Source organism: Choristoneura fumiferana, chromosome Z (genome assembly GCF_025370935.1).
Source record: "Choristoneura fumiferana chromosome Z, NRCan_CFum_1, whole genome shotgun sequence".
Lineage (NCBI taxonomy): Eukaryota > Metazoa > Arthropoda > Insecta > Lepidoptera > Tortricidae > Choristoneura > Choristoneura fumiferana.
Window position 1 is genome coordinate 17,538,264 of NC_133472.1, and position 14,498 is coordinate 17,552,761.

General features: G+C 36.9%; 1 protein-coding gene across 1 annotated transcript; it reads left to right on the forward strand.

Annotated features, from left to right (window-relative positions):
- The first annotated feature begins 401 nt into the window (after nucleotides 1-401).
- LOC141430231 (lysosomal acid phosphatase-like) lies at nucleotides 402-14,165 on the forward strand. The gene is made up of 6 exons (XM_074090830.1): nucleotides 402-1,002; nucleotides 1,425-1,520; nucleotides 1,785-2,024; nucleotides 2,317-2,617; nucleotides 2,933-3,153; nucleotides 5,468-14,165. Exons 1-6 carry the CDS (start codon nucleotides 799-801, stop codon nucleotides 5,618-5,620), a joined length of 1,215 nt encoding a protein of 404 aa, XP_073946931.1. The 5' UTR covers nucleotides 402-798; the 3' UTR covers nucleotides 5,621-14,165.
- Nucleotides 14,166-14,498: the final 333 nt, after the last annotated feature.

Below are 14,498 nucleotides of genomic sequence, written 5' to 3' on the forward strand. Positions count from 1 at the left end.
AAACCTATTGAAAACTAGCGTTTACCCGCGGGTTCGCTCGCGTATATCTTTAGATACAGCAGTTGAATTGAAATTCCGCGGTTGTTATTTCGAGATTTTATCCCTATCCCGTGGGAATATCGGGATAAAAAGTAGCCTCTGTGTTATTCCAGATGTCCAGCTATATACGTACGAAATTTCATGACTAAGCCCAGCGGTTATTATTTCGAGATTTTATCCCCATCCCGTGGGAATATTGGGATAAAAAGTAACCTATATACGTATGTGTTATTTCAGATGTCTACTATCGACATACCAAATTTCATGACTAAGCTCAGTATATCGCTTATTAGTCTGTGCAGTCCGTCACCGTTGTCTCTCCTTCCTCTTTGGTAGTCAGTATTACTGACTTCAGTATATAAACAGCTTAGTACTCTGTGGTGCGTTGTCACTTGTCTGTCAGTCAGATGCAAGCAAAGAAATACTACTGTAGACAGAGTGATTTACATAAAGTTGATTATTCTTCCACCTTTACCTCTCATATTTCGTTTTCTGGGATATTTATACCGAACCACAGCTAAACCCGCAGACTCCTGGCGAAATTGTCGTCTGATGGACAAGCCATATTTATATATATTCTTCCGTAGACATTAGGGTTCAGTCAGTCAGTATATAGTGACGAAAACAATTAGATTTTAGAATTTTCTTAAAATTAATATGGACTAGAGTTTCACTTAATAGTGTAAAATAACCAACGTTATTTATACCTATTACATTAACATTGCTTCACCGAAAGCTAGACGATATCGTGCGTAACTAATGGAGTACGATAACGAGGAGAACACTTGGCGCAGGCCGTCGGTGCCGAAGGCGGGCCGCGTGCGCTGCGAGCCAATCCCGCGGCGCTCCACTACCGTGGCCGTCGTGGTGCTGGGGCTCGCCGTGTTGAGCTGCCTGCTCGGCTATTGCGTGCTCAGCGAGACCCTTCCATATGAGACTAGAACTCTGCGCCTTGTTATTATTGTAAGCTATTTTATAACAATTAACCAGATATCAAACTATCAAGTAGGTATCAAATAAACAAACTTTGCAAGGGCAAAGATAAAAAAGTTGTACCATATTAACTGGTAGTTAACCATACTCAACAACTGACTGGAAATCTCATGGCATGGAAATTGAAGTTGAAAATTTTTCATACTAATTAACTGTGTTGGTGTCCCAACATTATAAACTCCATCTAGAATGATTGCAGTGTGTGTTTAAAAATTTTCTTGCAAGATAAATTATCTAGCTCTTTGTATATTAGCTTAGATGAGCTTTGTAAGAACAACACACATTTTCACATGTTGAAACAGACAATTGTTTCAATTTTAATATCTGTATTATTTATTGAATAAGTTAAAGCATCATTAATTCCGTCATATTTAATTAACTGTTTTCTGTAGTTCTTTCGCCATGGAGCTAGAACTCCAACAACAACTTACAAGAGTGATCCATTCAAGGTGTACCAATGGCCTGAAGGTCTAGGAGGTCTAACAAATGTAAGTGTAATTTGACACAGTTTATCTATTTAATTTATACATTACTTAAAAAGTTGATTGTAGAAACTACTGAATGGAGACACCCTACTGTTATTGTATGAGAGTCTACACTATGAAGTCTTTGGCGCTATACGCAGCAAACTCGCTCTGTGCTTGCAGCGACATCTTTGCACGCTCGTGGCGTACTCGCCTTGCATTTAACTCGCCCACGAATCGTTAGTGTGATAAGGACCTTATAAATTAAATATTTGATGATTCTTACAGTTAGGAAAGCTTCAGCTCTACGAATTAGGAAAAAAATACCGCAACTACTATGCCAATTTTATTGATGGAGAATACTATGAGAAAGATGTGTATGTACGTAGCAGTGACAAGTCTAGATGCTTGATGAGTGCTTACACTTTCCTGGCTGGGCTGTATCCACCTTCTGAGAGGCAAACATGGCACCCGGAAATTCCATGGCAGCCCATTCCAGTTCACTCTTTGCCCAGAGATTTAGATAATGTAAGTTGGCATTTAACACATGATTTAAATGTTGTTGATATGTCTTTGCTGTCATATCAATAACCCTTTGTGGGGACATATTCTGTCCCAGCATAATTTTCCCGATTTATGATTTATTTTAGTTTTACTGGCTGATTAAAACTATAGATTTATATTTTAATATTTTATTGATAAAAGTTTGTAATAAGCATACCTACTCAGCTATACCAGGACAAATGTGCCCTTTATGCATAAGTCTTAAGCTTCATAAAAAAATCATACTAGCCTTAATATTTAATATTTCCCTTCACAGATAGTAGCAAGTACTAAAGCATGTAATGTCTGGAAAGCCATGTATGACGAGTTAATAGAAGAAACAAGTTCAGATGCAAAGTACACTGAACTCTATGATTATTTGAGCAAATATACGAATCAGACCATGCGCAACGTCCGGGATGTGGACTTTCTGTACAGCACCCTGCTTTCCCAACAGGAGGCTGGGCTCAAGCTACCCGAATGGACCAAGAATGTATTCCCAAACAAGATGCGGACACCATTTATGCTTAGTCTTGCTTTGTTGTCGTACAATGAAACTTTACAGAGATTTCAAGTAGGTAAGGAAATTATCTGCCAAATGTTACCCTTTAATTAAATTACCTATGGGACAGAGACCAAACTGCCTAGTTCGATCTGTAATAGGTATTGTAAAAGAGATGTTATCAAGCGTATAATCAATCTTTAGCAAGAACAAATTTTAATTTGGTAATGCATTGTTTAGAACAACATAAGTGGGTTCATAAGAACATTTATTGCTTATTTATCACTGGAATTGACATTTAAGACCTATGAATTTATGTTGTAACCTTAATCAGATATGTTTTTTTAACTTTTAACCTATTACACCAACCTTGTGTTGCTTTTATTTCAAGGTCCACTGTTCAGTGAAATGAAGGAGAACTTGGAGAAGTCTGTGAGCTACCAGCCGGAGGACCACGGGCCGGCGCCGCGGTCGCTGTTCGTGTACTCGGGTCACGACGTGAACGTGGTGGGCGTATGGCGCGCGCTCGGCTACGGGCTGCTGGAGCCCGAATACGGCGCCAGTCTCGTCTTTGAGCTCCACGAAGAAAACGCTCAAAACTTTTTCCTTAAGGTCAGCTGGCTGTTATTTTATTTGACTGACAATTCGTGAACTAGATGCAAATTATATAAAGGCATGAATGAATGGTCCTATATTCTGGGGCAACTGTTACTTCATGTGGATTAAACGCACCCATGATTTTGAATTATATAATGGTAGAATCTGACTGCAAGGCACACCATCGATGATACAAATGAAACATTCTCCCTCACCATCAGTCTGCTAACCAGCTGAACTGATTTAGAAGACATTTATAATTTTATTAAAATTACAATAATCATAGTTATAGTAGAGGTTTCTTACAAGTATCAACATTGAGGGTACAATCATAGTTGGTGTACCGGTGGTTCCCTTACTAGGTCTAGCCTGTATCATGGGAACCTTTACATTCAGCGTTTAACAAAATAGCATTAACATGCATAACATAAAATTTGGTTGAAGATACTCATAGTTTGAGACCCTAAGAATTACATAGGATAGTTTATACCCCGGAAAATCGCGTTCGTGCGGGAAAGCGATAAAATAATCTTTAACAGACGGGGTCGCGGGTAACAGCTAGTCATTTATAAAAGCTTAAAGACCTTCACCACTGCAGGGCCGGATTAACCACGTCGGACCCTTTGGCAATACAATTCGCGGTGTTTTCAGCCCTATATCAGCCCTTTTCAAGGTCAAGTTCAATGTAATCAACTGACTGACATTATGCTTATATACATATATTGAAGATACATATTTTCCAATTGGCATTGTTAACTTGTTTTACTACGAGAAAGAATAGAGATAAACAGATAGATTGGTCTGAAAAGAATCATATTATGCCTATTAAATAACTATCTCTCTGCAAATCGTATACAAACTATAATACAATTTTACTTTAACTCATGTAGGGGGTATTTCAATAATAATAAAATCATTGATTGCCACAGAAAATAAGAGAGGACTTCACAAATAAAAACTAAAAACTTAACTTTACTACCATCCTACCTTCATGATATATAATAATAAAAATAACATTAAAAATTACCTGCAGTAAATTTAGTAGTTAACGCGATTTTCAGAATAAACTATTAATATTTTTTTGCATATTTGGAACATTTAAGCTAGGACGTCTTTCTGTAAACATCCATTTCAACGAACTGAACGATCTTTCTACGTCGGTAGTTGTAATAGGCGCGAGTAGGGACTTAATCTCATCAGGTTCATATCATAATGACTTATCTCTTTCATTAATATAATATTATGTTTTAATGTATTTTTTATTAATTACTCATTAGGCAGAAACCTGCTAGAGTACATTATGTTTTTTATGTCAATTCAATACCTACTCTTTGGCTAATGTCAAACATTCCCGCACCGAAATCCCGATGTATGTGACAACTGACTGACATCAATGTCTGCCTGCGACCTGCGGTACTACGAAATTGTAAAATCGAAGTTCGTGTCTTTCCGTTCCTCTCACTCGTATTAAATTATAAGCGTCAGCGGGACGGCAAGATACGAAGGTCGAATTTTGCACTTCGTGGTATAGGGCCTGCTTGACAGATACCATAGATAAACCTAGATACTGGATTTACTTTTCAGGTAAAGGGATTCATCCCTTAATGAAAATACGGTCAAACTAAGATCAAACATTTTTTTGCCTATATATTCGTAACCCTTAAGTATTTTTGGATCAGAATAGGACAAAATTGTTCCAATACCCTATCCCTCGAAATGGTTTTCGAATCAGGGTAGATTGGTAAAATATGAACAATGCCAATTACATTTTTAGTCTACGAACATTTTCAATTTCATATGTGCGCGCGTGGGGCCCCTAACCGATGCAGGGCCCCTAGACAATCGCCTACTCTGCCTAATGGATAATCCGGCGTTAACTCGCTATTAAGATATATATAAGTTAATGTATCTACTGAAAAGAACTGTTGTAACATCCCACATTTTTAATTTTCATTAAATTTTTATGGAATAATCGAGAAAAACTAACAAAAAGCAACGTTGCCAGCTCAGCAGGTATATAAACGCTCTTAAGGCCCTGTTATTTTTTGTGACTTGTTTCTGTGATGACTGAGCAAAGATAATATAAGATAAGTAATAAATAATAGGAACTTAAAAGAGAGTCGTGAAACAGGAAGCTATAAAATACTTACCCCCTGTTTCACCATCCATTGATTAAATTTATCTGACGGATAAATGTGATGCCGTCTGTTTGTTTTGTTCGAATAGACTGAGACGGCATCACATTTTATCCGTTAAATTAAATTAATCAATGGATGGTGAAACAGCCCCTTAATACTATCTTTAAAAATATATTGTTTTGTTTCTTCAGGTCTTCTACCGCAACAACACAAAAATAGAAGTGCCCATGGAGTTGAAATTACCATTTTGTGACGATCCATGTCCATACAGCCAATTTGTACAACACATCGACAAACTCATCCCCAAAGACTGGGAAGCGGAATGCCAGAACATTGCCCATTGAGCTAAAAGCGCCAAAAGAGCGCCTGATGAATAAGTTGCTCCTAATTGGAAAAAAACGCAATTAAACTTCCAAGAAAACTTCTTTTTCTGCTAGTAAATGGAAATGAAAAGGCCAAAAACACTTACGGGCATAAAGCGCTTGCCCGTAAACTAAACTTGACTACGCCAAAATGTGTGTAATGTTTTCAGGGATCTTGTAGATAGTTCGTTTTGCGCTTACGGCTATGGATAAATGTCTATTGTAGCGATAATGGGCTTGGAACAGTGACATTACGAAACTAACGGCGAGCAAGTGAACTCCCAGATGTTCATGACTGCGTTTGGTTTGTACACGCGCCGTTGCCTGTTTTGCTTGTTTCACAATTAGGTACTTTAACGGGCAGTCTATTATTGATTTAAAAACTTAATAATGGTAGTGTTAAAGTAACTCTCAAGTTGACCTTGCATACTCTCTTATAAAAGTATCTTGTTTCAAGTTCTTGTAAGGGCCGATCCCAATAACCAAGCCAGTATAAGTTTTCCGTACCAACAATAATATTTTGACACGACATGTCAAATCTAACTGTTGCTAAATCAGTGGTTGCTAAGGAAGAATAAAGACGGTCGCGGACCTTCACTACTTGTCTCTGTCACTCACGCGCGAATATTTGACATCGCATTCGTACAAATTCAAGTGTGCGAGCGCGACAGCACATATTTACGCGCGAGCGATAGAGACACAGTGATAGGTCTTTGCACGAAATACTTCGTGCTCCGCGACCGGATTTTGGCCATGGATTGATTATTGGGAAAGTTTTAAAAGAATACAACAAGTATTATAGATACTCAAATAGTGATACTTACAAATGGGACTTAAATTAATATTTTCTTGACAAGGGCCTAGTTACGAGTTGTAGGAGAAGTGGAGGGGTAGAGTGGAGTCTACTCGTGCCCACGGCCGCTGAAATGTAATCGAAACGTCGAGGTGATTTTACCATAAATTGTATTTTACGTCCTGGATATAATAATAACTGAGTGAAAATCGCGAAAGCTTAAAACAATAAGTACCTACCATGAAAAATCACAAACTTATTCTAGATAGTAAGATAATCACAGATTTATGCCTTTAGGCAAATATGTATTATAATATAAAATAAACGTACCTGTACATGGTACTGCAGTACCTGGGTCAACGACCTTCGCATCTTTTAAGTTTCAAGTTACTTATTTAAAGAAAAAATGAAGAAAGAAAGGTTTATTTTGGCTCCATAAGTACCACCTAAACCTAAGACTAGAACTAGCACTAAAACTATGTTACTTGGTGACCCGGCAGGATACCAAAAAGGGTCTCCACTCAGCATGTGTTGCTGCACATTATGTGCAGTAACGCTGGTTTTCTGTGGAGCCCAAATTTCGTATGCTTTTATGGGGAAAGTTAACTAAGTGGTACTTAATTTGAAAACCTATTTAGATCTATTTGGTACACTAACTTTGTCAGCATACAACATTCGATATTCATTCAAAGTATTAGGAATAATAATATAGGTACTATTAATGTGGTTAGGTAAACATAATTATGATCTGAAAGTAAGAAAACAGGTTATCTGTAAAACAAAATCCTTGCCATTTTGAGCAGCTACTAGGTTAAGCTACGAATACATAATTATTTGTTCGTAGAGGTTAAGTGCCGGGGCAAAGGAGTTGATGTCTATAAACGCAACTAAGTTCTTGTAATTGAGCGGCATAAAACTTAAAGTTGGCAGCTTTTCATTATTTAAATATTTTGAACATTAATAAGCGTTTGTACAGCTCGTCTTTATACAACCAAAATAGGTTTGCGATACAAGCTATCATTTTATAGTTTCATACAGCAGTCAGCATTTTTAGGCGTTGGTCTGTCTGTATGTGCGACGTCCTTGGTTCCAATTGGTTTATCTGCTAAGTGCCATATTAAAAACGCGCATTAACAGAATGTGAACTAATTAATTACAAACGGCGTAGGCGTGGGTCGTGAGAGGGACCAGGCGACCTAATTTAGAAACCACAACTCGAAAATACCATTCGACATTGGTAATCTGTACTACAAAAGTACCTACAGCTGTAATAAAAATTTCGACTAATTGTCATATTAATTCGAGCAATTGTTTTGTCACAATTCACAGATTTTCACCAGTTTAGAATAGTACTTCCCGAGTGATGTTATTCCAAAAATCGGTCTCCGGCTCCTACAAAAATCATTGATTTGACTGGGTATTGTATTTTGTTCAACGTATTATATTATAACGTAAATATTTATTACGAACGTGTGTTGCCAAATGTAGTGAAGTTATACCTTATAATGTAGTGCAAAAAGGTCTGTGAAGAGATATGGTATTTTGTGCCTAAGTTCACAAAGACTTACCATATATTAAAATAATGAATTCGTTTTAAAAAAAATTTTCTATAAAAGCGTTAATAATGCGGTCTGAGGCCTTAGTTTCTAACTGTTAGACTCTAACACACTTGTAATCACAATCTTTTTCAACACTTGATTCTGTCACACGGTGCACGGTGCGAGTAGAAAGTGATGGGGAATGCGATGGCTAGCGCGCGCGCGTTATACAATACGGCTTTGTGAAATCATACAGCGTTGATTGCAGCATCCCAGAGGCCGTACAGATTTCGCATACAAAAACTGTCATTTTATTGCGGTCGCGAGCGTTAGAAACGTTAGGCAATACGGCCTCAGAGTTGATTGAAAGCGTAAAGCATCTAACTCTTTCTGACGCTCCTTGTCAGAAAAAGATGAAGATGGCTTAGATGAATGATTGGTCTCGCGCGCTCGCTCGACTAGATACCGCCGGCGTACTTGTCAAATGCGGCAACAAATAGTACGCCGAATTCGGCGTACCCGAGCCCGAGTCGAGTCAGTCGCGTTGCAAACTGTGCGTAAGATGCATGTAGCGATATGTTTTGTTAAACTTTGGTCATAAACCGAAGTAAAATGCCAGTTTGCGCAGTGAAACTGTGTAAAAATAATACTACAAGAAATAAGAAGGACACTGGGATCACATTCCATCAGTAAATATCGTATAAGTAATTTCGAAATTACAAAATAAAATAACATGAACCCTAAACGCCATTCTGTGTTGCCGCGTACACAAGAATCAAATTTCCCGTGGTTGAGATTTTAATAAATTGAATTTTATTGTTATCATCATTAAATGATGATAAATTTGAATAACTTATTTTATTTCAGTAAGTATCTAATGTAATTATTATATATAAATAACCTAGTTCTATATTATTTAATGTTTATCTTTGTGATGTATACACTGAAGGTGTATAAAATTGTAACCCGAAATTATTTAGTTAACGGGTGAATATGTCTTAAAATTAAAAATGTTTTTCGTCTTCCCATTCAAAAAGCCCAATCAGCTGATTTACTTAGGTACTAGCTTTTGCCAACGACTTCGTCCGCGTGGAATAGTAACTTTGTCCGTCCGTCCGTCTGTCTGTCAAGACCCTTTATCTCGTAAACGCGCGTAGTATCGGTATCGAGTTGAAATTGAAACCCTAAACTCAAGTCAATAGTCCCGAAAGCTGTAAAAAAATCAAACTTCTAAGTCAAGGCAATCAAAAGCTACAGTCATTAAAAAGGTATTTCCATGTAAATCGCCTTAACAGAAAAAGTAATAGCGTACTTCCACAATAAATAAGAAAAATCTGAAAATTATAATTTTTCCTGTCTGTCTGTCTATGTCAACAAGAAATGACCCCACATTGCGAACATTTTGCTTGAGCTTAGAAGGCTCTGCTAATACTGCATCATCCCCTCTGCTAACATCACCTCTCGCAGGTAAAATTTTCAAAAACGTTTGAACAAATTTCTATTTATCGCTTATCACGTGCCCAAATGCCAAGTTTCATAAAAAACCATCGATTTATCTTCGACGATGGCGATCTTCGCTATAAACTTTCATCCCCTATTTCACCTCCTCACAGGAAGAATTTAAAAAACGCGCGAATAAATATCTATTTATCTCTTATGACGTGCCCAAATGCCAAGTTTCATAAAGAACCATCGATTTATCTTCGACAATGACGATCTTTCACATAAACTTTCATCCCCTATTTCACCCCTTCATAGGAAGAATTAAAAAAACGCGCGAACAAATATCTATTTACCTCTTATGACGTGCCCAGATGCCAAGATTCATAAAGAACCATCGATTTATCTTCGACAATGACGATCTTTCATATACTTAACTTATAACTTTCATCCCCTATTTCACCTCTTCATAGGAAGAATTTAAAAAAACGCGCGATTAAATATCTATTTTTATCTCTTATCGCGTGCCCAAATGCCAAGTTTCATAAAGAACCATCGATTTATCTTCAACAATATCGATCTTCGATATAAACTTTCATCCCCTATTTCACCCCCTCACATGAAGAATTATAAAAAAAACGCGCGAACAAATATCTATTTACTTCTTATCACGTGCCGAAATGGCAAGTTTAATAAAGATTCATCGATTTATCTTCGATAATGACAACCTTCCATATAAATTTTCATCCCCTATTTCACCCCCTCACAGGTCGAACTTTCAAAAAAGCTCAAACAAATATCGATTTATTTCTTATTAAATGCCTAAATGCCAAGTTTCATGGTTTTATCTTCGACAGCGACGAACTTCCACCATATAAACTTTCATCCCCTATTTCAACCCTTTAAAGCCTTTTTTCGCGATAAAAGATAACATATGTTCTTTCCCAAGGTCTATTCTATCTCTGTACCAAATTTCATCAAAATCGGTTCAGCGGTTTAGGCGTTATAGCGTAACAGACAGACAGACAGACAGAGTTACTTTCACATTTATAATATTATATAGTAAATATAGTAATATAGTATGGATTATGGGAAACGAAAAAATTTTTTTTTCGTATTTCTTCCCATTTTCCTGAAATGTTAACTTTTTACCCGACTGCCCGAAGGAGGGTTATGTTTATCAAGTGTTTGTATGTAAGTATGTAATTTTCATTTTATTTTAGGTTTAATTAACCTGTACATTATATTAGGTTTAACTATAGGTGCAACGTGTTATCTTAACTACGCAAAACTCCTTAGTTGGTGACTCAGTCCATGAATTTTTAGTAAAAATTTGTAAATATTGAATGTCCTTAATATATATTTTTTTAATTAAAAGTGAGGCCTTATCTACATCTATACCTTCATCATACCTACCATTTTTTTTAAAGAAGAAATCTACGCCTAACCTATACACAAACATATTAATACATTCACTCTTAATTACTTCTTCATTTCTAAGTATTTCCCAAGATACATTTTGTAACCAGTAACTGAATAGACCACAGCATAATTTATTTTCCCAATAATTCGGGTAACAGTGGAGCAGCTGGCAACACAATTCGTCACGCACACTAGCATCCTTGCAAATTGTCTTACATCGTTCTTACGCACACTACAATATTGAGTTGCCGCATTCACGAACGGTTTGTTTTTAGGTAGCGCGGTATTTAGTCGAGCGAGCGCGCGAGACCAATCATTCATCTAAGGAAGCAGGTTAAACTTATAGCCGCAACTTAAACTTGTGTGCCACGGCTGTAATTTCTAATTTTCCCGTCCTCGGTCCTCATACAAGAATGCATAGTTACTATCGTACGTCCAATGATTACTTATCGAAATTTATATTCGAATGTATTCACATTTGATATGTTATCGTATCAGACCAGAAAACTGCGTTCATGAATTATATGCGATTCGTTGGACGGGAATCTGTTGATGTATCTTGTTGTTAGTGATATTTTTACAAAAGCCAATCACACGGCAACTACAATTGTTAACGATAATAGATAAATGTTAACTAAATAGTGTTTAAGCGCCTTATATGCATAAATTATATACGCATTACCTTTGTTAATTCAGTAATATTAATTATTTTATTACATGTTATGTATTTGAAAGTAAATAATAAATGTTTACTTATTTTATTGATATATCCAAAGTTAAGTACGGGTTTTTCCCATTTATTCCACTGAACTACGGTAGGTAATTGGCTGGTTTTGAGATATCTAATGCTTAATTAACCCCTTAACTGTTTTTTTGAAACTAATGAAATAAAATATTTTCAATCATTTGCCACGAGCTTTGCGGTGAAGGAAAACATCGTGAGGAAACCCGCACAAACCTGCGAAGCAATTCAATGGTGCGTGTAAAGTTCCCAATCCACACCGGGCCCGCGTGAGAACTTATGGCCCAAGCCCTCTTGTTCTGAGAGGAGGCCTGTGCCCAGCAGTGGGACGTATATAGGCTGGGATGATGATAATTTCCAACATGGTCAAGACAGCGTGCTCGAGGCAATTCCACACCACACGATCAAAAACTTCTTGTAGGTAGAGCTACATAACATATAACTAGAGATAGCACGCGAGTTGAATGTCATCATCGGGGCCTGAGGAAAACAACGGAGGCTGTCCCCCTGCCGTCCGCATGCCAGCATGCCACGCCTCAGATGTCCTACGCTCATCGATAGTCGTTATATTCAAGTTAGGGCTCCGGTCACAGCACTACCACATTTTTTAGAACGGAATTCAACTCTCGCGATAAGTATGTATAGTAAATATACACGGTGACAGCAATCGCTGGACATTCCGATTATGAACTATCCTCGTACTATCCCATACACGTATCGCGTAGGCACCGCGTAGGTTTCCAACATGGACGTACTTAGTACGTCCATTGGTTTCCAATATTTCTTTCAGAAACACTACATAGGTAGATAGAGGTTGGAATTGACCCTCACACCCAATTTGTACCAAAATGAACGGTTGTTGAAAAATGTACGGTTTCAGCGGGGAAAAAAAATGACTAACAATAATTATGATAAACATTACATTATGACTTGTAAAATTATGGCAGTCGAAAAGATCCCATTTGAACGACATTCAGTTATTGGTGCTCAATCTTACGCATCATGGCATGCAGGCAGGTATGTGTTCGATCATGATCACACGCGTACAACAAAGTTAGCAAAGATAAGTATACTGAGCGGCAAAAAATCTGGCCCTCAAGTATCTCTATCTAGTTTTGTATGTAGAGTAGGCCAAATTTTGTGCCGCTAAGTATATATAGGTCACTGCAGAGTTCGTATTTTTGTTTGTATTAAGTAAGTGTCCCTCTAGTTTTCCAACTTCTTTCTAGTCCAAAGATACCTGTCGGTGCTTTTGTCGTTTGTTGTTTTATGTAAACTTTGGTCCCATGGGTACGTACAGTCACCTGCATTAATATCTGCCATAGCGGAGGGAGCGTGCAAAAATATGTGACACGTCCTACCGGCCCTAGAAAAAGTCTTATCAGATATTTATGCAAGGTTTATTGTGTCAGATATTGTTGTTGGATGGTGACTGTACCTATCTACTCAGTTTATGATATGTGAACATTTCCTTCATCGTCTATGGATATATAGTTTAAATAATACAAAGTATCTCCTAAGCCAGAGCATTGACTGTTATTTAAAACTTATTCATACATATTGAACATGGTTTTTACTATTTGTTGTTCAAGTGCACTCTTTACTAATCTGGTACCTATAGGTATAGTTTATTATTGCCTCATGTAAGGCAAATTTTAGTTTTTTACGAGCATATACATTTTCATGATATTGCTTTTACAATATATGTATTCATACAGTTGTTAATAATTATAGTATATATGTAGCATAAATTATATGAAAATAAGGTGTCTTAAGAGCATATACTGCTTTAACCAGAGATTGCATTGGTCCACGCTACCTCGGAATGCGAGATTGAGACACTGAAATTTGTATACCTGAAGTAATCAAAACTTCTAAGCAAGCATGTGAAATGTTATATTAATATAATAATATATGTTATATCCCTACTATCCCTACTTCCCTACTAATATTATAAATGCGAAAGTAACTCTGTCTGTCTGTCTGTCTGTTACGCTTTCACGTCGAAACCACTGAACCGATTTTGATGAAATTTGGTATATAGGTATTTAGAACCCCAAGGATCAACATAGGATACCTTTTATTCCGGTAGAGGGCGCCACCGCGCGATAACCTAGATCCGCGCAGACGAAGTCGCGGGCTTAAGCTAGTATAATATAATAACAAATAATAATGTCTGGAAAATTTCAGCTCGTCATCTCGCAATCTGATCTTAGGATGGACCAGACTATTCCTGCAGTAGGTATCATATTCTAAGAACTATGTGTATCTATCCAGTCCTGGATTTGTCAATAGGCCGTATATTATTATTTTAGATAGGTACATGGGGCGGCGGAAATAAAGTAGCCTACACTCATACAAAATATAAATCCAGGACTGTATCTATCTATAGTACATGCTTCTAGATGTTTTGAGATTTACGTAAAATTAACCTATTGTCTATTCTATACTCTTGTTACAATGTCTTTGACTATCTTGTTTGTTCTTTGTATAATTTATAATAATGCAAAAATATGCCATTCATTCATAGAAGGGCTAAATTGTTGTTTTTGTATTGTGGTTGTTATCGATATAAATATTTTTTGTGGATAATGTTGTTTCCATCTTTCCCTCACTATCGAATTTAAACTAAGCAAGGGAAGTTCAGGCTACAAGTGTAGATAGAAGATTATCACCCTCAAATACCAGCTCTTGCGATAGAGTTATATTATATCCGAATACGGAAAAAACTAAATTTAGGATAATTATTACATGTATAATTATTATGTATAGGATCTACAAATTAACTTTGCGATAGAGACAACCATACTAAATGCTGTAATTTGTCTGCTTCTCCTTACAGTATCCATGTTTCTTTCTGCTAGAGTTCCTTGGCAAAAAACCTCGCAGGGCACCACTGGGTACCATTCTACTGGTATTATAAAT